At 45.4% G+C, this 27,689-nt stretch overlaps 1 protein-coding gene across 1 annotated transcript in view; it reads right to left on the reverse strand.

Annotated features, from left to right (window-relative positions):
* TG (thyroglobulin) overlaps window positions 1-27,689 on the reverse strand; it is a 168,602-nt gene that overhangs the window by 136,089 nt on the left and 4,824 nt on the right. The window contains exons 3-16 of the mRNA XM_060277605.1: window positions 25,482-25,579; window positions 24,953-25,156; window positions 23,087-23,246; window positions 21,595-21,701; window positions 20,593-20,736; window positions 19,063-19,248; window positions 15,017-16,063; window positions 13,482-14,069; window positions 8,851-9,090; window positions 6,863-7,000; window positions 5,564-5,641; window positions 4,769-4,881; window positions 3,201-3,312; window positions 1,145-1,345 (exon numbers count right to left, since the gene is read on the reverse strand). Of these exons, the coding sequence (XP_060133588.1) occupies window positions 1,145-1,345; window positions 3,201-3,312; window positions 4,769-4,881; window positions 5,564-5,641; window positions 6,863-7,000; window positions 8,851-9,090; window positions 13,482-14,069; window positions 15,017-16,063; window positions 19,063-19,248; window positions 20,593-20,736; window positions 21,595-21,701; window positions 23,087-23,246; window positions 24,953-25,156; window positions 25,482-25,579 (3,416 nt within the window). The remainder of the gene's footprint in view (window positions 1-1,144; window positions 1,346-3,200; window positions 3,313-4,768; window positions 4,882-5,563; window positions 5,642-6,862; window positions 7,001-8,850; window positions 9,091-13,481; window positions 14,070-15,016; window positions 16,064-19,062; window positions 19,249-20,592; window positions 20,737-21,594; window positions 21,702-23,086; window positions 23,247-24,952; window positions 25,157-25,481; window positions 25,580-27,689) is intronic.

Below are 27,689 nucleotides of genomic sequence, written 5' to 3' on the forward strand. Positions count from 1 at the left end.
TTGTCCTGAGCCTGCGGAGGTCAGGGCCTTAAGGCACCCCCCAACGGTGGCCACAGGAGGGGTTCCGGTAGATGTACATCACTGGGCTCCTTACTGGTGGTTAATTTCTCCCAGATTCCAACACACGGGTTGGTGTCAGATATAGTCGGTTAGGTTCCAATGCCTAAGCCAATACCGCTCAACATCCATAACCAATAAAGTTGTGGCCTTATTCGCCCACTTAAAATCTATTCATTGTGTCAAAGGAAATCTGGAAAGTAGACCAAAGACTGTTTATGTATGCCACAGCAGGTGGAAAACAACGGAAGTACCTACAATTGCGGAATGGCGAGTGAAGATGCTGGAATATTTGGAATTGGCGAACCTGACTTGCAGAATCCGTGACCAGGAAGACACGAAATTCAAAGAAGAATGGAGTAAATTTTTGGAGTATGCTAAGGAGAATTATAAAGACTCTGGCGGGCATAAACTAGATCTTACAAAGTTGTTGTAATATAGATATAACTCTGTGATAGAGCTAGTGATAAAACTCTAAAATGCGTGAATACAATTAACTATACCACCTACCGAAGGGGGGAGGGAAGTCCAAGCTCAAAAGAGCTCGACAATGTACAAAGATAAAACTAATATGTTGTTGTAAAAATCTGTCTCTATACCGGTCCTCGGTATATATATTTTCATTGTGTCTTGTGTCTTATTTCACGGGGAATGAGGGGCATTGCCACACAACATTTGTAACTTTCTGAGGCCTCAGGGGATGTGACATCATTACACCCCCTCCTCCACTAAACAACCCCGTGAAGACATTCCAGTGTGATCTTCCCAAGGCTACCCCCCCCCCCCAGAAAGCTATTTCCAACGCAGGTCTCCCTATTTCATGTCCAGCACCGCTTAACTAGCTTTTCAGTCACAAAACAGCACACAGAGGAGTCTCATTGTCAATATGTTCTCCGGAATCCCAAGCATAAGAACTCGTAGAACTATCTATCCATCCATCCTACCAATCCAGATCTGGATATATTATTAAATTTTCAGAGTTCCCACATGAACCCACAAAAGGCAAGCCAGCATTTCCCAGTGTGCCGATTGGCCACAACTGCTCTAAAGTAAGCACAGAGCTGCCCAGACTTCCAAGTTCACTCACGTTCGCATGGAAGCTTCTTTCCATTGATTCGTGTTCCAGGAGCCTCCACCCCATTCTCAAAGACACACCAGCAGCTTTCCTGGTCCTCGGTCCATTGCACGGGTGAGAACGCCCCACTGCTGCTTTCACAATGAGGGATGTAACCTCGACCCATTTCTCGCAAGAGAGCCTTGGACTCCAGCATATTGCAGTAACTGGGGCCTTTTGAAGAGGAAGAGAGAGAGAGAGATGGTGAAAAAGAGCCCTCTAAGGCTTTTTTTTAAAATAATAATAATAATAATGTATCTTTATTGTTTAAAAATTGTAAAACAAACACATTACATACAAACACATATTATACAGTTACAAGTAGGTAGCCGTGTTGGTCTGAGTCGAAGCAAAATAGAAAAAAATTCCTTCAGTAGCACCTTAAAGACCAACTAAGTTTTTATTTTGGTATGAGCTTTTGTGTGCAGGCACACTTCTTCAGATACACTTGAAACAGAAGTGTCAGACCCTTATATATATACAGAGGGTGGTGGGGTGGGTGGGAATGGGTGATGGGCTGATGGGAGTGGTGAACCTGTAGATGGCTGTTAATGACTGCTGATGAATGCAATTAGTCCTGGGGGGGGGAGCAAGGGCTGAGGCGCTAAAGAAAGATTGATCATGCGTAATGAGATAAGAATCCGATGTCTTTATTCATCCCAGGTGGCTCTGTGGTTTTAAGCTTGGTAATGAGTTCCAATTCAGCAACTTCTCTTTCAAGCATATATTGTACATTACAATGACAAATCACAATTAACAAACATAAAAAGCCAATTGTTCTATAACTTTCAAACTTATAATCTATTAACCAAATTTTTAAAAATGACTTCCAATTAAACTTGCTGTGTTTTGTCTATTATTAAGATGTTTTCGCACAGTTTATATATATGTTACGTATTTTCCTCACTTATTCATGTATTTAGACATTTACATTTATGTTGTTGTTTCTCAAATATTCTTTAAATGCTCCCCAAAGAGCCCTCTAAGGCTAAATGCGTGGCTATGGATAAAGATGAGTTGTGCATCTGAGCTGGGGGGGGGGGGAGAGACCACTAACAGTGACTCCCCCCAAGAGCTCAGTGATTCGGCAAGGTTATAAGGGATTAGGTCAGGCATAGGCAAACTCTGGCCCTCCAGATGTTTGGGACTACAATTCCCATCATCCCTAGCTGACAAGACCAGTGGTCAGGGATGATGGGAATTGTAGTCTCAAACATCTGGAGGGCCAGAGTTTGCCTATGCCCGGATTAGGTGGTCCTTGACAGACAGTGTACCTTAATATTATCATTATCGTTAATTAAATATGTATACCACACTCTACCTGCAAGTCTCAGAACAGTTCACAAGATAAAAATGCATCCGTTTAATGGGAATAACATACAGAAAAGCATTATATTAGGCAGATTTGCTGGTAAAAAACATGTATACAGTGCTGTTTTTCTAGTAAAAGAGGTGGTGGAACTCCCCATGAACACCTCCCTCGTTCTCTTAGAATGGCCATTGGCACCCACCTGAGAGCTGCTGGAACTGAGTTCCGGAGAGTTCCGGTTGAAAAAAAAAAGCCCTGCATGAGTTAAACCACAGAGCCTCTTGGGCTTGCCGATCAGAAGGTTGGCAGGTTCAAATCCCCGTGACGGGGTGAGTTCCCATTGTTCGGTCCCTGCTCCTGCCAACCTAGCAGTTGGAAAGCACCTCAAAGTCCAAGTAGATAAATAGGTACCGCTCTGGCGGGAAGGTAAACGGTGTTTCCGTGTGCTGCTCTGGTTCGCCAGAAGCGGCTTAGTCATGCTGGCCACATGACCCGGAAGCTGTACACCGGCTCCCTTGGCCAGTAAAGGGAGATGAGCGCCACAATCCCAGAGTCGTCCGTGACTGGCCCTAACGGTCAGGGGTCCCTTTACCTTTACCTTTAACCCTAACACACCGACAAGAAAAGTGCACTGAGATGCTGAAGAATTTTCACAAATAAACTGAAATTGACAGGTACGTCCATCCCCAGAGCAGAAGGAAAGGTAAGGAAGGTGCTTACAGTGAGCTCTGCCATTTGCATCAATGTCACTCTGCTGAAAGGCTTCGCCGGAGGTTGGATCCACACACCAAGCCCTGGTTTCTGACTTCTGTAGCACAGCATAGGCACCAGTCTAGGAGAAAGCAGCTGCGTTATAGTTGCAGAATGAGAAGCCTTCTGTAAGGCTGCTATTTACCTAAGAACTGTTATCTGAGAAATGATGGGTTGCGTCCAACAAAGTTATCCCTTTCACTTATGCTCCCTCTTTTCCACCTCAGATGGGCAGCTTGTCATGGAATTCTACTCAATATTGATCCAGAGCAGATTCCAATGTATAGTTAGCAGAGTAAAAACTGAAACACGTTGCAGGATTCCCCCAAAAATAGACCAGAGGCAATCAATATTTCATCCAGCAGAGATTTACTGCTACTGAAGGCGAATGAGCATAACGGTCACAAATCCAATAAATTCAGGATTGGCACGGTCCAATAAGAAATCCAGTTGCAGCAGACTTAACTTAAACTTACAGTGGTACCTCTGTTTATGAACACAATTGGTTCCGGAAGTCTGTTCATAAACTGAAGTGAACTTTCCCATTGAAAGTAATGGAAAGTGGATTAATCTGTTCCAGACGGTCCACGGAGTACTTAAACTGAAGCATTCATAAACTGAAGCGAACTTTCCCATTGAAAGTAATGGAAAGTGGATTAATCCGTTCCAGACGGGTCCGTGGAGTACTCAACCTGAAGCGTACTTAACCCGAAGCATGGGTGTAATTGGTTCTGGAGGTCTGTTCATAAACTGAAGCGTTCATAAACTGAAGCGAACTTTCCCATTGAAAGTAATGGAAAGTGAATTAATCCGTTCCAGATCGGTCTGCGGCGTTCATAAACCGAAAATTCGTAAACTGAGGTGTTCATAAACCGAGGTTCCACTGTACAATAACTTATTATAAGTCTAAAACCTTAACGCTATCTATCTACAGAACACCACACCAGAAGGAAAAGAGATAGAAAGAGAAAGTGAAACCCAAGCTCTTTCTGGCATGACCTTGACAGAAAAGAAAAGAGAACCAGTTTAAGCCAGCTGTACTCAGCTTCTCTGAAGGAATAACCCAAACATCATGAACCTTCTGCTTGTTTCTTTCACACAGTGAAGCTTCCGGAACCTTCTTGAATTATCCAGAAGAGGAAAGATCTCTACACATCAGATCAATACTTTCTGCACTAAGAAATGCAAACTGACACAGCTTGCCACAGGAAGGAAGGAAGGAAGGAAGGAAGGAAGGAAGGAAGGAAGGAAGGAAGGAAGGAAGGAAGGAAGGAAGGAAGGAAGGAGCCTTCTAAATAGTTCATTGAATGGGTGGCTTATCCCTGACTTCACTATTTGCTAAGGGGGAGGTGAATTGTGAGGGACACTTTGTTCCATCCCACAAACCATTGGGACTGAATTTATTTCATCCCTACCCAGAAACGTAATGTGCATTTTCTGAAATTCAGATTGTAAATGTGCACAGTTCAGATTGCAGTCTGATAATATCTATAATCCAAAGTAATAATCCAAAAAGGTTTCAGCACTACTGGACTTGCCTCTGCACAGGAGGGAGCAAACAGGTCTGCTGAAGTAACGTTAAAAGTCAATCCAGTCCGTCTCCAGCCAGAGAGTAAGGCATTCGCTTGGGAGCGTTGACATGGCGTCTGACCTGCATTAAAGTAATAGCATTCCTCAGTCATGAAAGTTCCAGTCAGAATACCACCTTGCATAGTCAGTCGCTTGTTCCCGCATGAGATGGGGTGATGGCTGCAGGGACTGAAAACTAAGGATGCAATCCAGCCAAGTGTATTACCACAGCAAGTAGTTGCAAATTCAGACACAGGGAAATATACTCCTTGAATCTGCACTGAAACTGACTCTCAGAACAAAGTAGTAGTTACGAAATACATCTCATGTACTTTGTACATTTCATGGCTACCAATGGAATTTCTAAGGCATGGCATTGGTCCATTTATGTGGGTCGTCTTATACATGGATAGGAGTGGGCCAATGGGCAGCGTGTGAATGGTTGCTGCGGCAAGGGCTGCTGGTGACTGGCTGCCGCAATTGGTCGTGGTAGTTACGGCAGCGGCGAGGCGTGTGTGCAACCAGGTGCAGTGACACCCCCCCCCCAAAAAAAAGCTCAACAACTTTGGGCAATTTCCTCCCCATAAAATTTTATTGTGGTAAAAAAAAATAGGGGTCGGCTCGTACATGGGGGCGTGTTATACACTGAAAAATACGGTACAGATTCCTGCCTTGCAGTGGGTTGGCCTAGATGACCCTTAGGATCCCTGCAATTCTATGATTCTATGACAAGGACAAAGCTCTGAGAGAGGAATACGACTTACACTGGGGCAGCTGTGTTGAGCGCGTCACCAGGGAATTTGATATATATCGTCCTCTCTCATCCACACACCAGCAATGACCTAAGATGCAACAAAACATATATCTAATATCTGTGATAGTCAGATTCCCTGGCGCACTCAATTGCAGTGGATGGAACTGGACAACAGGTTCGAAATAATGGAATAAATTGCACTGAACTAGCCCTCGGCATCGTCTCAATTGATTGCTATGCCCACAAGCATCCTTTCCTAACTTGTGTATTTATAGATGAACTGATATTACAAAGGCACGGCTTGTCTCCATTTCTCTCAATCCTGCAAACGATGTGCTGCTTCCCCAATATTTGCAAAGAAATGCAATGCTGGTTTTGCACTCTCCACTTCCCCAAGCGTCCCAGGGGGCAACCTTTTACAGGTTCCATTCTCTTGTAGTGAAAGTTATCAGCAAGAAGACCTGGTCTTTAGAAGCAGAAACAGGGAATCTTTTTTCCCCCAGCTTGAGGGCCACATTGCTTTGTAAGCAACTTCTGGGGGCCTCATGTTGGTGGTAAGGTAAAGGTAAAAAGGTAAAGGACCCCTGGATGATTAAGTCCAGTCAAAGGTGACTATGGGGTGCAATGCTCATCTTGATTTTCAGGCCGAGGGAGCCAGAGTTTGTTCACAGGCAGCTTTCCGGGTCATGTGGCCAGCAGGACTAAACTGCTGGCACAATAGGACACCATGACAAGTGCCAGAGCGCATGGAGACACCATTTACCTTCCCGCCACAGCGGATGGAAACACCATTTACCTTCCCACCACAGCGGTACCTATTTATCTACTTGCGCTGGTGTGTTTTCAAACTGCTAGGTTGTCAGGAGCTGGGACAGAGCAACAGGAGCTCACCCTGTCATGCGGATTCAAACCGCCGACCTTCCGAATGGCAAGCCCAAGGGACTCAGTGGATTAGACCACAGCGCCACCCGCGACCCTTGGTGGAGCCAGAGGAAAAAGTGGGCCAGAGTCATGGAGGCAACCCTTACAAGTGTACAATAGCTGATATACCAACCACAGAAAAGTTAGCCAGGGTGGGGAACAGAGGGCCAAATGCAACCCTCTCCAGGCTCCTGTGTCCAGGTCTTAATTCTCCCCCATCATATCACACCCCTCGCCAGTCCTGTCCAACCCCCTCCTCAAACTGTTCTTCAACAGCATCTTTTGGGGGGGTCAATAAATGAAGGGGGACCACAGGCACCAACCATGGCATAGGACTCCTCAGCTGTCCTAAGTGTTGCCCACTGGGTTTTTGCGCCCTCTCTCTCACCTGAGCTGTCATAACACTGGACAGGTAGCCAGTTCCCCAGCCCATCGCACTGGGGGATGTAAGGCTGAAATCCCAAGCGCACGGCCTCTCCTGAGGAATTCTGGGATGCGTAGGAACTCCTCCAATAGAAACGCAAGGCTTCAAAGAAAAACAAGGAACAAAAGTGCACAATCTCAGCAGGTATATTTGGCATGGAGATGTAGACAAGCAAGCTGCTTTCCTGCAGATTCATAAATAGCTGTGGACCGGGGCGGAGCTAGGGGGCGTAGGGGGTGGGCCGCCCCGGGTTCCACTATGGGGGGTGACAGTCGGCGCCCCACCCAGCGACTCCCAAGGCGAGTCCCTCCAGCCTCCTGGTGAAAAGCCTGCTTGGCACGGCATGGCACGCTGCGCCAGTGGGCTATCTACCTGGAGACCGGACGCTCCGTTTAGGCTCCGTTTAGAAGTCACAGGGGGCAATCCCCCTCTACGTTGTACACATGCATCGTTTGCTGTCCCGGGTGTCACGACGGCTCGCTACGCCGCTGCTGTGGACAACTAATAAAGTATTTGTTGCATCTGTGGCATGGCTTCCCTCCAAGGTCAAATGAGACCTTTTCTGCAAGGTGACTTGCATGGTTCTTCTCCTCTTCATTTTATCCTCACAATACCCTTGTGAGGTAGGTTAGCTGGAGAGGCCATGACTGTCCAAGGTCACCCGGCAAGCTTAATGGCCGAGTGTGGATTTGAACCAAAGTCTCCCAGGTCTTAGGCTCAATGCTTTAACTGCTACCTCACACATTGTTAACAGTAATTTATTAATTGCCATCTACTACAACATCATCTCAAGGCAATGTACAATCAAAATGGCAAAAAACCCAGTTTTTTTTTTAAAAAAAAACCCAGGTACATTTGAAACAAAACTAAAACAAGACAAAATGGACACTGGTGGCAAAGACCAATTTATCTAGCTGAGAAAGCCCCAATAGCTGTTTCCCCTAGTTTTGGGAGAGGCTGTTCAGCGGAGCAGTGGCAAGGTGCTTAGGCCACCTTGTGCTCCTTGGAAAAAACAGTGGGATGAAAATGTCATACTGTAAGGGGATTGTTGCAGCTACTCTCGAGTAAAGATGCTCCAGTCCGCACTGTCTTTAAGAGTTTTATTGTGCATACTATTTGCAGTGCAGAGATAACAGAAAACATGACCGCCTAGTCTGATTCAGAACCCGGCAATGGCTGCCACCTGCTTTTCAGCCAGCATAGAAGCCTGGGCCCCCTAAAACGCCGCCCCTTCGCCCTACGTGTGGGTGTGCCTCAATTTGGGCGCCGGAAGGAGAGGTCTCCCCTCTTGCTGGCTGGGGCAGCGCCTGGGCTCCGACGTCTCGCTGAGCCCTTCATCCACTGACCCTCGACCAGAGCAGTGCCAGAGCTCTGACACATCTCTTAGCCCTTCCTGCACGCTCTGTTCTCCATAGCGTTGCCAGGGCTCAGACACCTCACTGAGCCTCTCTCCAATCCGCTCCATTCCTCATTCCCCCCTCCTGACTTGCTGCTCATGCTGTCGCTGGGCGAAGTGCTGGTCAGGATTACGGGGGGAGGCTCCCTGTAGGGAGTCCCCCTGACACATACATACATACATACATACATACATACATACATACATACATAGATAGATACATAACAGCCCTCAACATCTGAAGAGTACCACATTGGCTGTCCTGGTCTTCATTAACTGGCAATGGCTCTCCAGGGTTTCAGAAAGAGGTCTTTCCCAGCCCTTCCCTGAGATGCCATGGAGTGCCATCTTTTGCATTATTCCTTCACCCCCTGGCAAATGGGAAACCAGAACCAGCTTCTCCAAGATCCCCCAAGGGCCAGAGTGGTTATCTAACTCTCCCGTAAGAGTCCACCTGGCCATCAAAGGTTGAGGTCCCCCCACCAAAAATAACACCTGTTTCACCAGATTGACAGAGACCATTCTCCCCACCCACCCACCCCCATTCCAAACATACTCGATTGCGCAGCCAGCCGAATGGCGTAATCGCTTCCTGTCAGCAACCCTTCTGAAATCATGATGCTCGCCGACGGAGAAATATTGCTCAGGAGCTCTTCGTCTGTCAGTGTGATGCCTTCCGCTACTAAAAAACTCTGCCCAAAAGGAAAGTGGGAGCTGTTGGAGTCCTTAATGATTTGCTCCACTTTGCTAACGAACTGCATGGCGTCTCGCTTGGTGGCTTCACACTCTGCGGGGCCTGTCAGAAAGGGAAAGTATTGTTACGGGTGTAAGAAGGCATTGGTTTCCTTTCCTCCCTGTATATGTTGCGCGCAACGTTGTCTCCCTTCCACTGCAGTTCGCTTTCCGCTGAAAATTACAATATTCACCTCGCTGTCCGCCGTGGTTGAATCATGCTGTTTAGGTGATTCATTGTGTAACTTACTTTGTCAGCATGTTATTCCACCTCATTCATTTCAGCGCAATGGAAATACAATGCAAATTGTGGGAGGCAGCGAAGGGAAGAGCTCCAGGGGGGGGGGCTGAGAGAAGAAAGGGAAGCTCTCAGGTGAGAGCTAGGAGGGTCCATACCTTTGAGAGAGGACTTTCTCTATCTGTTTTTGCTTTTGTTCAGCCTATTTTGTTTTATATTGCACTGTATTGTGAAAAGACTTAATAAAATCTTATTTTAAAAAGATGGCTACTAGTCCTAGCTTTAAATCTAACCCTATGAGCTGCCCTCAGAACCTGTCAGCCGCCCTCTGAACCTGAGTGCTGGGGAAGGAGAGCTGGAGAAGGCAACTGCCATCAAGTGGGCCACCTACAAACATGTGGAAAGCAGGAGGCTATCTTCATCATGGGGAAAGTTATGGAAAGAGGATTTGAAGTTTACAGCCTGATGTTCATTGAAAGAAAATTATATGAAAATGATATACTGTTGGCCCTGTGGATCCGGCTACGTAGAGACTGTGTCACATGTTCTCTTGCCTTGCCCCCTATATAAAGACCTGAGGGATGAGACCATCACGCTGCTCCTATCTGCCATCCCGGGCCGCTCATGTGAAGCTAAATTGTTTTCACTCCTAGCCGACCGGAACAGCTCGATAACAGAGAAGGTTGCCAGATTTATCGAGAGAGCAAGGAGACTGAGAGCCGCTATTTGAATGACAACAGTGTAGTCACCTGGATCCCCCGCCTAGGATTTTATTCTTTTTATTTAGGCCAAGTTTCAAGGAATGAGATTATTAATTCACTTTTATTTATTATCCCCTGCTTATTTGGTTATTATTATCTTTCTCCTTGTCCTGACCATCCTCCTGAGGCTATATTCACAATCTTTCAATTTGGCTGGACTCTACACTTAACTGGCCCGGAACATTCTACCAGAGAGAAGGTTGCTGCCCATGGGACAGAGGGATATCGACTGAATGACAACCCAGCTTTTACCTTGGGTTTTAATAGGTTTAATAGGTTTTATTGGTAACCATATTTGTAATGTATTTTTGTTGGTGTTTGTTTGTCTTTTTGATGCTATGGCCCGTCGGCTATGCAAATAAAGTTTGATTTGATTTGATATACTGTTGGTATTTGACACCTAGTAAAATTGCGAAAATGTATAGAACTAGTTCAAATGTGTGTTAGAAATGTAAAAGGAAAGAGGGTACTTTTTACCATATATAGTGGCTATGTGGAGTGCTAAAAGCTTTCTGGGAAATGATATATAAAGAGTTGAAAAAAAGATACCGGTAACTTTTGTTAAAAAACCAGAGGCTTTTTTTGTTAGGTATTATAGGTGCGGAACTACCAAAATAAAATAAAATACTGTTTATGTATGCAACGACAGCAACAAGGATGCTTCTAGTCTAGAGATGGAAAGAAGAAGACGTACCAGCCAGAGAAGAGTGGCAGACCAAGGTGATAGAATATGCAGAAATGGCGAGACTGGCGGGAAAGATCAGAAACCAGGAAGACCAAGTGTTCTTAAAATATTGGAATAATTTTTTAACATATCTGAGAGACCCCTGTAAACAGTTGAAATCATTGGCAGGAATACAATGACACTTGTAAAGTAATATGAATTTTGGATACTATGATTATATAATGGATAAAAGGTAAAGGTAAAGGGACCCTTGACCATTAGGTCCAGTCGTGACCGACTCTGGGGTTGCGCGCTCATCTCGCATTATTGGCCGAGGGAGCCGGCGTATAGCTTCCAGGTCATGTGGCCAGCATGACAAAGCCGCTTCTGGCAAACCAGAGCAGCACATGGAAACGCCGTTTACCTTCCCGCTGTAGCGGTTCCTATTTATCTACTTGCATTTTGACGTGCTTTCGAACTGCTAGGTTGGCAGGAGCTGGGACCAAGCAACAGGAGCTCACCCCGTCACAGGGATTCGAGCCGCCGACCTTCTGATCAGCAAGCCCTAGGCTTAGTGGTTTAACCACAGCGCCACCTGGGTCCCACCTGGGTCTATAATGGATAGATTACAGTAAAAGATGCAGGAATAAAATTTAGAACTGGAACACATGGAGGGAAGGAAGGAGGTCTGAAGATTTGAAAGAACCTTTTTAAATGTTGATTATGTTATGTTTGTGTTCATATAACCTTCGTAAGTCGGAAAATTTGTAAGTCGAAAAGCGCCATTGGAAACGTGATTTCCCATAAGAATGCATTGAAAACGGAAAAATTCGTAAGACGAAGCAACCCTATCTAAAAATTCATAAGTCGAAAAATCCCTATCTAAAACTGCCGTGGTTTTTTCCCGGATGTCAAGACATTCGTAAGTGCGCGGCCATTACCCCCATTCGTAAGTATATATATATATATAGAGAGAGAGAGAGAGAGAGAGAGAGAGAGAGAGAGAGAGAGACTTACGAATGGGGGTAATGGCCGTATAATAATAATAATAATAATAATAATAATAATAATAATAATTATATATATATATATATATATATATATATATATATATATATATATATATATATATATAATATTACGGTCCCAGACCAATTTTGCATACCATACTAAACGAGCATAAAACACAATAGAATTAAGTTTGGATTAACAATCAAATATAACAATAAACAATCCGAATATGGCAGCAATTGGAAATGTGTTTTAGGTCTTAGTCTCTAAAATATAATCTAGAGTTTGCATCTGAGTGTTAGTGTTATGTTAGGTCTTAGTGTTATGTTTGTTATGTAGAAATCCTCCTAGTTAAACTCCCAGTCAGGAGGAACGGAATAGCAATCAAAGTGAACTCATGGAACAAAAGGGAAAGGCATTTGGCCTCAGATTCTTACATTTCCTTCTGTTTCCACTGTCTGGATATATATCCTTAGCGTTCTCATGGAGATGAGAGACTGCCACAAACTTTATATTAATCTGGTACATAGCTCTGCAGACACAACTGTCACATATCCTGTGTCAGAGCACACCCCAGAGGACTAGGGAAGAGATTCCTAAGGAACGAGTATCCCTTGTTCACTCCTTGGTCCTTCCTCTTTAAAAACAATGTGAGGCTATATTCCCAGCCCTTATTATATGAAGGCACGTTTGAAAACCTGCGAGCAATTTCCAGCAGTTGCAGAGTCAGGCTCATGTATTTATTCCTTTGCAATGTCCACTACTCTGAGCCCTCCCAGCAACTTAGGTCACCCAAGGTCTTTCTCCGAGTCCAGGCACCCAGTTCATAAAATGCAATGCCGTCTTGATGAAAAGCATTCCGCTTCAGCAAAATCGCTGTTCATCGTATTACGGACTAGCAGCCTCATACTTGGTGCTGCTCAGGAATTCTAACAAACCTAAAAAATCAGCGCAGCTTTTAAAGGTTCCGTGCACCACCTCAATTCAAAGTGGCATCCGACCGAATCTAAATACAGATGGAAACCTGATCCTTGATCTCAGGAGCCATCACACTAATTTGGTTACTGTATCTTAAGAGGTGTCCAAATACATAGGAAACAAGAGACTCTCCAAAATACAGAGTACAGTGGGTACCTCGGTTTTCGAACGTAATCCATTCCGGAAGACCGTCCGAGTTCTGAAACGTTCGAAAACCGGAAACTCAATAGCCAACAACTAGGCCTCAGGATCTTGCGCTCAGCAGAAGCCACGTGGCATGTTCGACTTGCGAGGCGTGTTCAAAAACTGAAGCATTGACTTCTTGGTTTTACAGTTACAGGTAGGTAGCCGTGTTGGCCTGACATAGTCGAAACAAAATAAAAAAATTCCTTCCAGCAGTACCTTAGAGACCAACTAAGTTTGTCATTGGTATGAGCTTTCGTGTGCATGCACTGCACATGAAGAAGTGTGCATGCACACGAAAGCTCATACCAATGACGAACTTAGTTGGTCTCTAAGGTGCTGCTGGAAGGAATTTTTTTTTTGTTCTGGGTTTACAGCATTCAAATACTGAAACGTTCGTCAACAGAGACGTTTGAAAACCGAGGTACCACTGTAGATGTTTTGCCCAATCTTCACCAACCTGGTGTCCTCTGGCTTTTTGGAACTACAAGTCCCATCATGTCTGTCCTGGCTGAGCCTAATGGGACTTGCATTCTGAATCCTCAAGTTGGCCAAAGTTGGCATGAACATTTATAGCACAATTTAAGCACAAAGTCTAATGACTAGGATGAGTTACTTACAGTCCGGGATCTTGTTCACATCGGCTTCCTTTCCTTGCATTTGCCCCCTTTCATCAACGCACCAGCAATTGCGGAGGTCAAAGTGTCCTAGCAGGGTGCTGAAATCGCTGAAAGATCCTGGGTAATGAGTGAGGTGTCCCTGGAGGAGCTGCCAGAATGTGAACGGCTCCAGCAAGACATTCTGTGATGGACCTCCTGTGGTCTTGCCTTCCAGAACTTCTTGAGGAACTGCGTCAAAGGAAGGAAATTTGGCAAACTCTGGAAAGACTTTCTGGTGGCTGGCATTGTAAAGAATTTTAACAAAGTCTTCAAAGCTTTGCCGAGATCGATCTTTATAGTTGAGCAGGATGCCCGTCAAGTCACCAATAGGAAGAGCCCTGCCATTATTATTCTGGCTGATCCACCTTTGATACCACTCAAAAGTTTGTTCCGGGGGGCCATTGCATTGGACCTGCCTCCACCGACCATCGAGACCGCACTGTGGGATGTAGACGCTGGACAGCTTAGGCAGGGATGAAGGTTCCAGCAGAAGTTGCTGCACAGTTCTCAGGAAAGCCTGACCGCCTGCTAGTTGGCAATCACTTGGACCTACAGGAGGCAAAGGCAACATGGCCTGCTAAGCACGCGATAAAGAGTTGAAGGTAGCATTGCAACATTCAGTTGTGTCATTGGTCAGATTATTTCCAGAGGGTGGCAACACAAGAACAGGCCTTCTCTGTAATGGCTCCCCATTTGTGAAATGCTGTCCCCAGGGAGGTTTGCCAGATGCCTTCATTATATATTTTTAGCTGCCAGGCAAAAATGTCCCCCTTCAACCGGGCCTTTAGCTGATTCTACAGTCTTTTAAATGTGTTTATGGGAAGGGGGGGTACTGTTTTGCTGTTTTACTTAATTTGTTTTCATGTTTTTATATTGTATTTTATTCTGGGAACTGCCCTGAGATCTTATGAGGAAGGGTAGTATATAAATCTAACAAATAAAATAAGAGAATAAAAATTCATGAGGTAAAAAATATTTATCATTAAAAGGTATGCCTGATTAATTGGGGAGCAGACAAAAAAAAAGATGGTGAGTAGCAGATATTATGTTAAAAAGAGGATTGCTTCTTCTCTCACATGTGGCTCCTACTCTGCTCCTCATGTGTGTCATCAAACAAAACCTGTATTTCCCCCTACGGAACAATGGGCTCTATTTTTCTGCAAATCTAAGAGACTGTCTAATAAATTAATGCTCAACTAAGATATATTCAGTCATTTGACAGACACGATTTTATCCAACTGTGAATCTGTTTCACAGCAGAAGGGGTGGAGCTCAGCCAGAGGGACCTCAGCAATGGTAAGCTCAAGACCTGACTACTGCAATTTGCTCTGTGCGGGGCATCCCTTGGGCCTGGGTCCACAAGCACCAGCTACAGCAAAATGCTGCAGCTCGACTGCTGCAAGAGGTGGGCTTTAAAAACTAGAAACACAAGAGTCTTTTAGCAAAAGAAAAATCAGAGCATGTACACATGTGGAAATACAAGATGGAGGACTTACACTGCAGGGGCTGTTCGGCAGTTGCACCTTTTCCAGGAATAGTCCTGCCTTCAGAATCAAAGCAGAAACAATTTCTTCCATGGCACTGAACTGGCAAGAATTTCCCCTCCTGGGTACATGAAGGAACAAACAGCTCAGAACCGGCCGGCTGGATTCTTTGCAAGCGTTGCAGGCCTTCCCTCTGCTTTTCGCATAGGGTGGGACACCTTGGGCGTGAGCCACGGACTCTGGATCCTGGGATCTCTTTGCCACGTGAGTCCACACACCAGCAAGCACCCACATAGCACTGCACTTCTTCGTAGTTCCCTGCTTCTGTGCAAACCGGGACAAACAAACTGTTGCCTTCCTCTGCGCAGTCTTTGGATCTCAGCGCGATCCTCGCGACGTCACCCAAATCTTCGGCGACGCTCTCGGGGACCGAAACCACATGTTGCAAAAACACGAAGAATTCTGGGGCTTCGAGGAGGGAAGCTAGAGTTCTGACAGCATTCTGGTTGTCCTGCAAATTAACAGTGCGGCCGAAACTGTCTACAAGAGGCTGGCTCAGATTGAACCTCTCCAGTGGGATTTCCTGAGAAAGTCGTCGAGCCAGCTCACTGAATCCACCGCTCACCCCTCTCTGCCGGAAATACTGGTCCAAATTAAATTTGCCATTAGGGCCAAGGGCTCCCGTGAAGTTGAACTGGACCACATTCTTCAAGAACTTCCCACCGAAAAGGTTTTCTTGGAACCGCTTGGGGTTGCTGGTGAAGCGGAGGGCGACGCGAGCAAGATCTCTCGAAGGAAACATCCCTCCGATAGCTTCACTGATGGTGGATTCTAGGGCGAGCAGCTGAGAATCGCTTGGTTTTTTCATGATGGAAGACAGCAGGCCAGAATCCACAAACAGCTCCTTGAATGATGGAGGACAAGATCTTGAGGACTCGGCTATCTGCTGCGGCCCTTGAGTGGAGGAGAATAAATGGTCCTGGCCAAAGCGTCCGATGGGGCCATAAAACAACCTGGAGAGAGCTCGCTGTCTCTCGGAGACACAGGTAAGTTCCTCACCTAGACAAAGGAAAAGATGCCACATATGTAATAGTTGTCCAAGCCAGATTACTGGGAAGTTTTTCAAAGGAAAAACATCATGGAAGGGGTGTTTCTAGGACCAAGGGCGAACTGTGAAGCACCCTTGTTATTTTTGCAATCATGTTTTATTGGGTTGTTCTTGTTTTTGTTTTTGTTGTGCACTTTATGTTTTTATATTGTGATTTTTTTTTTCTTGTGGGTATAGGACGGTATAAAAAATTAATAAATAACAATATATAATAATACGTAAATGTTGCTTTTTTGTATGCTATTATATTTGCTATTGTGTTGTTGTGCTGTGTGTTGCAAAATCGTTTTTACATTGCTCAGCTTCGAAATGCATTCCTGATTCTTTGTAGTAAGTTGCTTTGAGCATTTGTGTGGAAAAGCAGTATACAAATGAATTGGAAGAAGAAGAAGAAGAAGAAGAAGAAGAAGAAGAAGAAGAAGAAGAAGAAGAAGAAGAAGAAGAAGAAGAAGAAGAAGAAGAAGAAGAAGAAGAAGAAGAAGAAGAAGAAGAAGAAGAAGAAGAAGAAGAAGAAGAAGAAGAGGAGGAGGAGGAGGAGGAAGAAGAAGAAGAAGAAGAAGAAGAAGAAGAAGAAGAAGAAGAAGAAGAAGAAGAAGAAGAAGAAGAAGAAGAAGAAGAAGAAGAAGAAGAAGAAGAAGAAGAAAGGGGGGAGTTTGGATTTGATATCCCTCTTTATCACTACCCGAAGGAGTCTCAAAGCGGCTAACATTCTCCTTTCCCTTCCTCCCCCACAACAAACACTCTGTGAGGTGAGTGGGGCTGAGAGACTTCAGAGAAGTGTGACTAGCCCAAGGTCACCCAGCAGCTGCATGTGGAGGAGCAGGGAAGCGAACCCGGTTCACCAGATTACAAGTCTACCGCTCTTAACCACTACACCACGCTGGCTCTCAGTGGAAAAGAGCCCTCTAAGGCTTTTTTTTTTTAATGTATCTTTATTGTTTAAAAATTGTAAAACAAACACATTACATGCAAACACATATACATACAAACATATATTTTACATTGATTTTGATGTGTTTTCTTAAGAACATAAGAAGAGCCTGCTGGGACAGGCCAATGGCCCATCTAGTCCCGCATCTTGTTCTCAAGGTGGCCAACCATTGCGGAAACCTACAAGTAGGACCCAAGCACAAGTGAACTCTCCCCTCCTGTGGCTTCCAGCAACTGGTCCTCAGAAGTATTGCTGCCTCCATCTTTGGAGACAGAGAACAGCCATCGTGGCTAATAGACACCAACAGCCCTATCCTCCATAAATTGTCTAATTCTCTTTTAAAGCCATCTGGGTTGGTGGCTTTCACTGCTCACATTTGGGAGTGACTGCACTGCTTTAAGAAGTATCTTCTTTTGTAAGTTCTGTCTACCTTTAAGAAGTATCTTCTTTTTGTAAGTTCAAGAAGGATACTGACAAGCTGGAATGTGTCCAGAAGAGGGCAACCAAAATGGTCAAAGGCCTGGAAATAATGCCTTATGAGGAACGGCTTAGGGAGCTGGGTATGTTTAGCCTGGAGAAGAGAAGGTTAAGGGGTGATATGATAGCCATGTTCAAATATATAAAAGGATGTCATATAGAGGAGGGAGAAAGATTGTTTTCTGCTGTTCCAGAGAAGCGGACACGGAGCAATGAATTCAAACTACAAGAAAGAAGATTCCACCTAAACATTAGGAAGAACTTCCTGACAGTAAGAGCTGTTTGACAGTGGAATTTGCTACCAAGGAGTGTGGTGGAGTCTCCTTCTTTGGAGGTCTTTAAGCAGAGGCTTGACAGCCATCTGTCAGGAATGCTTTGATGGTGTTTCCTGCTCGGCAGGGGGTTGGACTGGATGGCCCTTGTGGTCTCGTCCAACTCTATGATTCTATGATTGTATGATTCTATACCTAAACCATATAGAAATTCATTCATATACCTGTATGTTACTACAGCGGCAAGAATGTTACTCGCCCCAAAGTGGAAAGAAGCAGAAGTCCCAGCAAAGGAAGAATGGATACAAAAGCTTATGAAATATGCAGAAATGGCAAAACTTACCAGAAGAATAAGAAATCAAGGTAACATTTTTTTTCATAAAAGAATGGAAATGGTTTATTGAATATTTACAGATAATTTGTAATAACCTGCAGTTTCATAGGAGTATGTATTTAAAGAAGATGACTAAATGAGCAAATTAAGTTAATTTGGATATGCGAAAGATATTAAAAATAAATTTAAGGAACCGTAGGAAAAAGGGGAAGGAAGTCAAGTTTTGAAATGTCAAAATGATGGTGAAATTAGTGAAATTTTTAAACTTGAAAAGTGTGTGTATCTGTGTGTGTGTGTGTGTGTGTGTGTGTGTGTGTGTGTGAATGAAGTACAGTCGTACCTTGGATTCTGAACTCTTTGGTACTTGGATGTTTTGGCTCCCAAACGCTGCAAACCCAGAAGTGAGTGTTCCGGTTTGTGAACGTTCTTTGGAACCCGAACATCTGACGGGGCTTCCGCAGCTTCCGATTGGCTGCAGGAGCTTCCTGCAGTCAATCATAAGCCGCGCTTTGCTTTCTGAACATTTTGAAAGTCGAACGGACTTCCGGAATGGATTCCATTCATTTTCCAAGAAGACTGTACAGTGGTGCCTCGCTAGACGAATTTAATTCGTTCCACGGGTCTTATAACGAAAAATTCATCTAGCGAATCCCATAGGAATGCATTGAATTATTTTTGCCCATAGGAATGCATTAATTGAATTTCAATGCATTCCTATGGGAAACTGCGATTCGCTAGATGAATTTTTCATAAAACGAATTTGTCTCGCGAGGCAACCTCCGTTCGAAAAATCCTTTCGTTAAGCGGAAATTTCGTTAAGCAGGGCATTCGTTAAGCGAGGCACCACTGTATCTTCTTTTATCTATTTTGTTCTTCAGAATGAAGCACAGGCCAGATAACCCAACAGAGCTGTTCTAAGGCTCTAGTTTTACATACCACAGGATAAATGCTGTCCTTCCTTTCTTGTGCCAAGAAGTTCCTGCCCATTGGCATCCACACACCAGCACTGCCCATCCAGCTGACACTGGGTTGTCTTATAGGCTCCATTATCATCACAAGATGGCCTGTAACTCTGTTCGAAACGAATGGCGGTGGATCTTTCAGTTTCACACTTGGAGGGACCTGTGAAGGAAACAGGAGGAAAAGATGGGAGCTAACCAGAATGGTTTGCACTGACTTCTGTGTTCGACCAGCAATCAATCCCTAAAGAGCTTAGAACCCAATTGCTTGTCATTTTTATTTACATATTCATAACTCCACTTTTGCTTAAGATATCACAGGGCAGTAAACAGACTAAAAATGCAGTATTACAATAAAAACATCAAACACATCAGCAAGATCCGTTTGGCAAAGAATCTCACATTTGAATGGTCTGTCTGAATAGTAGAGATTTTAGAAGGTGCCTAAATGCGAGCAGGGATGGCTGTTGACAAATCTCTAATGGCAAGGAGTTCCACAGGGCAGGGCTTGCCACACTAAAGTCTCAGCCCCTGACAGAGGCCAGTCAAACCTCAGGACCACCAAAAGTGACCCCATCAGAAGAACTCAGCAGTCGAGGTGGAGCATAAAGAAACAGGCAGCCCTTACTTTACAGCTTGGGTGAATTAGATGGAAAAGGTCACTTGCAGTTTATGGAGTTCAAAGGTTTAGTTCACACAGGAACTATTTAGAGGACGAGTGGAGATGAGAGAGGGAAAATAGAAGGCATACTGTCCGGAGAGAACAGCAAACAAAATGTCTCAGCTTTTAGGGGTGAAGTTAACTAAGACAGAGATGCTTACAAACACGTGGTGGCTAGATTGCTACACAAACCCTTATGTGATTTAAACCGAACACATGCATTAACTAGTAGTTCAGGGGGAGGAAATGCATTTGCTTTCCTCCAACACTCTGGGCCTTTGTGAATTTACACAAAAACCTTGAAGTTGGTAGCCTATTGGTAACTATAACTAACTTCTGGTGATGTGCTGCCTCTTTTCTGGAGATGCATAAATAGCCACCTGCCAAAGACCATGGGTCAATACTTCATCTCCTAGTGGACGGCAAACAATATACCCTTTCTGGTGCTGCTTACAGCTCCCATCTGCTAGCCAATGGCCAGGGAAGACAGGAGCTGTTGTAGTTTAGCAGCATCTGGAGGATAAAAAAGGTAAAGGGACCCCTGACCATTAGGTCCAGTCGTGACCGACTCTGGGGTTGCGCGCTCATCTCGCATTATTGGCCAAGGGAGCCGGCGTATAGCTTCCAGGTCATGTGGCCAGCATGACAAAGCCACTTCTGGCCAACCAGAGCAGCACATGGAAACGCCGTTTACCTTCCCGCTGTAGCGGTTCCTATTTATCTACTTGCATTTTGACGTGCTTTCGAACTGCTAGGTTATATAAATATATATATAAAGATTGGCTCCCTTTGTTTAAATTTAGTGCATTCAAGTTACCATGCCTTACAGTCTTAGGTGCTACATACATCTGAATCTGCCCGTTGTAGCCAACTGCACTCCCAGAAAGCGTCTCTGCAGGGTCCTGTACATGCTGGTTTCAGTGAAAGAGGACACAGGCTCAAGTGATGCAAAAATAGTGTCATAAACATTCTCAAGTAGCATTTCTAGACCTGGAAAGGGAAATAGTCTCGTAAGTACCGGATCATGTGCTGAGATATTGCCCCCCTCCACAAAAAACAAACCAACCACGAAGGTAACATGCCTAAAAGAAAATCTGTTGTTCTCTTTTATAAAGCTCAATTTGCACAACAGAGCTCCCTCCTCTTCTCTAGTTCCCATACCATCAAATTCCCCTATAGAAGGCTGGGGGTCCCTCCAGAGCAGATTTTGGGGGAGGAGCAGAAAAAAACCCATTGCTCATATTGTGCTGGATGAATCCCATAATTCCCTATGTTTATAAGAAAAGCAACAAAACTGTATACATTTGGCACATGCTAAAAGTCTTTTTTTACAGCTTAACTATATTCATTGTTCTTGGTTTCATTCATCTGTATAGAATATTGTTCTTGAGACTTAAAGTTTATATGAAAACCTGCTTTGTAGTGTATGTATCGATTTTATGGCACAACCACCTGGCTATGCCAATTTAAAGCATTATACAAAAAGAGGAAAATTTCAGCATGCGCAATTAGGGGGGGATCAGGAAGATTCTAAAATCTGAATTCTGAGACATTAACATTTTGTTCTTCTTAGTCAAGTTGGTGGGGGAGGAAGCAGGTTTGAGGTGTTAGTGCTGAAATTTTTGACTGTGACATCTGAATTTTGCCACAAACAAAACAACAACAACAACAACAACAACAACAACAACAACAACAACAACAACAACAACAACAACAACAACAACCCAGAGTTGCAAAGTCGAATTTGACTTTCTCTCCAGCCATTGTGAATAATGGGGATTCACCACATGTCCAATGATTGTGCGAAATTTTGTATTCAGCAAAAGACCGGATTCAGCAAACACCTACCAGTGTCCTCCAGCTCTCGCCCTAGACTGTCAGCACAGTAACAGAACCCAGAGACTTCTGGGAACATGCGGCTGAAGGATCTGAACGTCAAGAACGCTTCTGGGAATCTAAAAGGAAAATCAATGTGCATCACAAGTGACATAGCAACCCCTCTCAATGCTTCCACACCCCATCTGATATTGAGGGGGAAACGGCGTTAAGATACTAGATTTGGGTTGGTCAGACATGCTAAACCTTCAAGGGTCCATCTTGGAAGGTAAAAGAAGTTAGCTTTGAAGGACACAATCGCCAGATCCTGTATGAACAGAGAGTTTGGTGGCAAAACGCCTGAAGATTTGCCCCACTACCTACTGGTTTGCCCAATCTATGAGGACTTAGCAGCATTCTCATTGAAAGATTTACATTTCTCAGTTGGGAGATCAAGTGGTTATTTGATTAACTTTTTATTAGGAGACAGGTCCTCCCTACACCTCTAGAAAAGTGGCCTGTTCTGCCTTTAGATCAGCAAATTTAGGGATAAAAGTTTTTGGGGGTGGTAAGTTAAATTCTCCAGGGGAGCAAACCCTTATCTGACGTAACATCTGGTTTTCATAATTATTTTAAGTGCGTAATGCATTTCATTCTGTTTTATTTTATCTTTCGTAACGGCTTGGGCTAAAGAAAATGAATAAAGATTAATAATAACAATTGTCTGGTTGCAGAATGTCGATAGCTAGAGACCACCATCTGAGCAATTTAATCTTTCGGGGTTGTTGCAAACCTCACTCTCTTCCTCACTGCAGCTGGCACATTCAAAGAAGCTAATAGCGTTATCAGAGCGAGACAAGATACCATCTCCCAAAATGCTGGTCCTGTAGTCTTCTACAGTTGCTGGGGAAAAAACAATTCCTTTCTTTGGAAGTTTGGATTGATTAGAAAGATCAACTTCATTCAGCCAGCCGTAGTGGCTGCTACATTTAAGGCTTTCCTGCCCTCTAGTGTCATTTGTCACTTTCAACATATTTTCTGTGTGCCTTTGCGTGAAAAAGCTCTGCTGAGTTCATTTAGGTCGGGGATGATGGCCAGGTGTTCTTGGGCTCCCATCTGTCTCAATCAGCAAGGCTGGTTGGGGATAATGGAAGTTGTAGTCCAGGCATCCCCAAACTTCAGCCCTCCAGATGTTTTGGACTACAATTCCCATCTTCCCCGACCACTGGTCCTGTTAGCTAGGGATCATGGGAGTTGTAAGCCAAAACATCTGGAGGGCCGTAGTTTGGGGATGCCTCTTGTAGTCCAACAGCAGCAGGAGGAGGAACACAAGTTCTCCTCCCTTGATTGCATTTCCCAGCAGTCCCAGCTTCTCATGTTCTTTTCTTCCCACCAATGTCCCAGCCCTGGGAAATGTGTGCCACCTCTCCCACAACACCCAGGGTCTTCGTAGTCACAGACCAACCATGAGGGCTAGAATACCTTCCCATATTTACTACCGTAACAGCATGCCTTTGACTCCTACCTGCTAAAATGGTGAACAAGGTCAAAGACCATCCTGTCCGTTGTGTTGATAAACTTGCACTGGACAGGCAGGAATTCTCCATCAGCTGAACACTGGGGCGGGCTCTTTTCTCCGACGTTGTGCAGGATGCGGCGGTCTCGGATCTCACATTTCCTAGGGCCTGGCAAACAAAAAGCATGGGGGTTTGCTAAGGCGTCACCGTCGTACATGGAGTCTTTGTGGGAGGGGAAAACGCTCTTGCAGATTTTATCTCATTACTACAGAATTCCTGTTCTTGGCATCTGTCTGTCTCGAGAGCCAACGGAGTATGCCTCCTTTTTGGGATGCAAGCCTGGGCAGTGTGTCTGGAGGTCCTGGGCTGCCCAGATGACAAGACCCCCCCCCCTTTTGACCTCACTGACGTGGTTCAAAGGAAAGCAGGGCAATACATTTTGCACCAGCTTGGCTGCAGGAGTTGCCGAAAGGAGACGTACAAGATCTCCAACCACCTTAGGGACTCCACTCCAGATTTGTGTAGGGTTTACTCCTCAGACTTGTCTTCTCACAAGGCAGCAGAGGTTTAGGATCAGAGTTTTCCTTCTTTTAGAGGGACTACCTTCTCAGGTTAGCCAGCCCCATCTGACCCTAACTTCCCTCTACAGCACATGTAGAAACTGCCTCCTTGACCATTGAATCATAGAATCGTAGAGTTGGAAGAGACCACAAGGGCCATCCAGTCCAACCCCCTGCCAAGCAGGAAACACCATCAAAGCATTCTTGACATATGCCTGTCAAGCCTCTGCTTAAAGACCTCCAAAGAAGGAGACTCCACCACACTCCTTGGCAGCAAATTCCACTGCCGAACAGCTCTTACTGTCAGGAAGTTCTTCCTAATGCTTAGGTGGAATCTTCTTTCTTGTAGTTTGAATTCATTGCTCCGTGTCCGCTTCTCTGGAGCAGCAGAAAACAACCTTTCTCCCTCCTCTATATGGCATCCTTTAATATATTTGAACATGGCTATCATATCACCCCTTAACCTTCTCTTCTCCAGGCTAAACATACCCAGCTCCCTAAGCCGTTCCTCATAAGGCATCGTTTCCAGGCCTTTGACCATTTTGGTTGCCCTCTTCTGGACACGTTCCAGCTTGTCAGTATCCTTCTTGAACTGTGGTGTCCAGAACTGGACACAGTACTCCAGGTGAGGTCTGACCAGAGCAGAATACAGTGGTACTATTACTTCCCTAGATCTAGATGCTATACTCCTATTGATGCAGCCCAGAATTGGGAGTCCACTCAATCCACCAGAGCCTTTCTTTGTATGCAGAGGAAGTCCCTAGCTCACAGAGGGTCTGAGACCCATCGGCTACCCTCACCTGGTTTAGTGGACCAGTCAAAGCCGCTCCCGGGGTGTGGCTGCTATCGCATGCTGGCATCTTCTAGGAGCCACAGGTGAGTGCAGGGTGGGGACCAAAGGTGGCCAAGCTGCCCCAGAAGGAGCATGACGTGTCCCCCACCAGAAGTACTACCCCTCCCCTAACACCCCACACTGCGCTGCAAACTGGGATGTCCTCTGTTTAAAATCTTGATTCTACTATGAATAATGGCTGGCAAGGAAGGAAGGAAGGAAGGAAGGAAGGAAGGAAGGAAGGAAGGAAGGAAGGAAGGAAGGAAGGGAGGGAGGGAGGGAGGGAGGGAGGGAGGGAGGGAGGGAGGGAGGGAGGGAGGGAGGGAGGAAGGAAGGAAGGAAGGAAGGAAGGAAGGAAGGAAGGAAGGAAGGAAGGAAGGAAGGAAGGAAGGAAGGAAGGAAGGAAGGAAGGAAGGAAGGAAGGAAGGAAGGAAGGAAGGAAGGATAAATGGACCATCCCATTTTAACAGAACATGACTTACATCGCTTGGGCTTCCCTCTCTGCCTCGTGCCGTAAACCTCCATCCCTTCAGCATCCACACACCAGCACTGACCCAGGCCAGGGTCACATTGTATGGGGTCAAAGTCACCGGAATCCAGACATTGCGGGATGTAGGAAGCTGTGCTGCCATTGGTGGTCCGACCAAGCAGGTTCTGCTGCTTCTGCAGCTGGCAGAAGGATAAACCTATGGCAGGGAAGAAACGTCATTAAATCTGGGGTTATTTCCAGGCTTTGAGATATACCACCCCCAAACTCTCCTTATTGTCAGGAGTGGCCATGTGGCCACTGGAAGTAGGGTTGCCACCCATCCCTAGGAAAGCAGGATCGCCCCGTTTTTGGACAAAAGTGCCCCCAGTCCCATTGGGACTTCAAACAGGAAGCCTTTCCCCCCCGTATCTGAGCTCGACCAGCCAAAAATACCCTTTGTGTCACTGTTGGTGTGGCTGAAGAGGAGCCCAGCCAGGAGCTCGTGATAATAAAGAAAAATAAACCTTGCATGGTTTACTTACAAGCTACTGAGTATCCGGTCTGCTTGCTCCCTGCTATTTCAGCTCCATTGCCATCTACACACCAGCAGGAAGCATCCTTCTTCTTGCACTGGATGTTCCTGGTGGACAAATGATAGATTTCCAGTGTCACACCAGGCAGTAATAGCTGCCCATCAGAGGTTCTCAAGCTTCATCACTGCAGATGAGCTCAAGGGCTGTCACCGAGTTTTAAATGTTTGAAGTTTTATTCTCTTTAATATTCTGTTGGAAACCCAGCCAGATGGGCGCGGTATAAATAAGAATAAATGATGATGATCAAACACCTTCAAAAAAGTTACCTGGCCACACTACAGCCTTACTGAAACCCTCCTGCACTGTATGGACAAATGTAAGAGGGGCTGAGGAAAACAAGGCAGCGGGTGCCAGCTATGTGCTAGAGTCCTGTATGTGGTAGAGTCCTTAAAGTGGTAGAATAGGAAGCACCACTTTGCAATGCAGGCGGCGGGGAATCATGTTTTCGAATGTAAAAATGCAAGGCTCGTCACAAGTAGGGAACTAGCACAGCAAGAAGGAAGCCAGGATAAAACCTCTCTCCCTGGTATGACTGGAGATACATAACTATTGGGATTTTATTTTACTGTAGAACTCTTTTATTAAAAATGGCATCTCCTACCAGTAAGCCCAGTGTGACACAATCTGCACTTCTGTCTCAGGATTTAGATTCTACCACTTTCTACTGTTCATGTGCACCAGGCCTAGGTGATAAACCTTGGCATGCTATGCTGGGAAATGGGGCCATGACTCAGTGGCACAGCGCATGATTTGATTGCAGGAGGTAATAATAATAATAATAATAATAATAATAATAATAATAATAATAATAATAATAAGAATTATTATTATTATTATTATTATTATTATTATACCCCACCCATCTGGCTGGGCTTCCCCAGCCACTCTGGGTGGCTTCCAACAGAAATATTAACATACACTAATTTCTTAAAGATTAAAAGCTTCCCTAAACAGGGCTGCCTTCAGATGTCCTCTAAAAGTCTGGTAGTTATTTTTCTTTTTGACATCTGGTGGGAGGGGTGGGTGCCACTACCGAGAAGGCCCTGTGCCTGGTTCCCTGTAACTTGGCTTCTCGCAGCGAGGGAACCGCCAGAAGGCCCTCGGCACTGGACCTCAGTGTCTGGGCAGAGCGATGGAGGTGGAGACGCTCCTTCAGGTATACTGGACCGAGGCCGTTTAGGGCTTTAAAGGTCAGCACCAACACTTTGAATTGTGCTCAGAAACGTACTGGGAGCCAATGCAGGTCTTTCAAGACCGGTGCTATGTGGTCTCGGCGGCTGCTCCCAGTCAACAGTCTAGCTGCCGCATTCTGGATTAATTGTAGTTTCTGGGTCACCTTCAAAGGTAGCCCCACGTAGAGCGCATTGCAGTAGTCAAAGCGAGAGATAACTAGAGCATGCACCACTCTGGTGAGACAGTCCGCGGGCAGGTAGGGTCTCAGCCTGCGTACCAGATGTAACTGATAAACAGCTGCCCTGGATACAGAATTAATCTGCGCCTCCATGGACAGCTGTGAGTCCAAAATGACTCCCAGGCTGCGTACCTGGTCCTTCAGGGGCACAGTTACCCCATTCAGGACCAGGGAGTCCTCCACACCTGCCCGCCTCCTGTCCCCCACAAACAGTACTTCTATCTTGTCAGGATTCAAGCTCAATCTGTTAGCCGCCATCCAACCTCCAACCGCCTCCAGACACTCACACAGGACCTTCACTGCCTTCACTGGTTCTGATTTGAAAGAGAGGTAGATCTGGGTATCATCCACATACTGATGAACACCCAGCCCAAACCCCCTGATGATCTCTCCCAGCGGCTGCATATAGATGTTAAAAAGCATGGGGGAGAGGACAGAACCCTGAGGCACCCCACAAGTGAGAGCCCAGGGGTCTGAGCACTCATCCCTCACCACCACTTTCTGAACACGGCCCAGGAGGAAGGAGCGGAACCACTGTATGACAGTGCCCCCAGCTCCCAAGCCCTCTAGACGGTCCAGAAGGATGTTATGGTCGATGGTGTCAAAAGCCGCTGAGAGATCCAGCAGAACTAGGAAGTAGCTCTCACCTTTGTCCCTAGCCCACCAGAGATCATCGACCAGTGCGACCAAGGCAGTTTCAGTCCCATGATGAGGCCTGAATCCCGACTGGAAGGGATCCAAATGGT

This window comes from Zootoca vivipara, chromosome 8 (assembly GCF_963506605.1).
Source record: "Zootoca vivipara chromosome 8, rZooViv1.1, whole genome shotgun sequence".
NCBI lineage: Eukaryota > Metazoa > Chordata > Lepidosauria > Squamata > Lacertidae > Zootoca > Zootoca vivipara.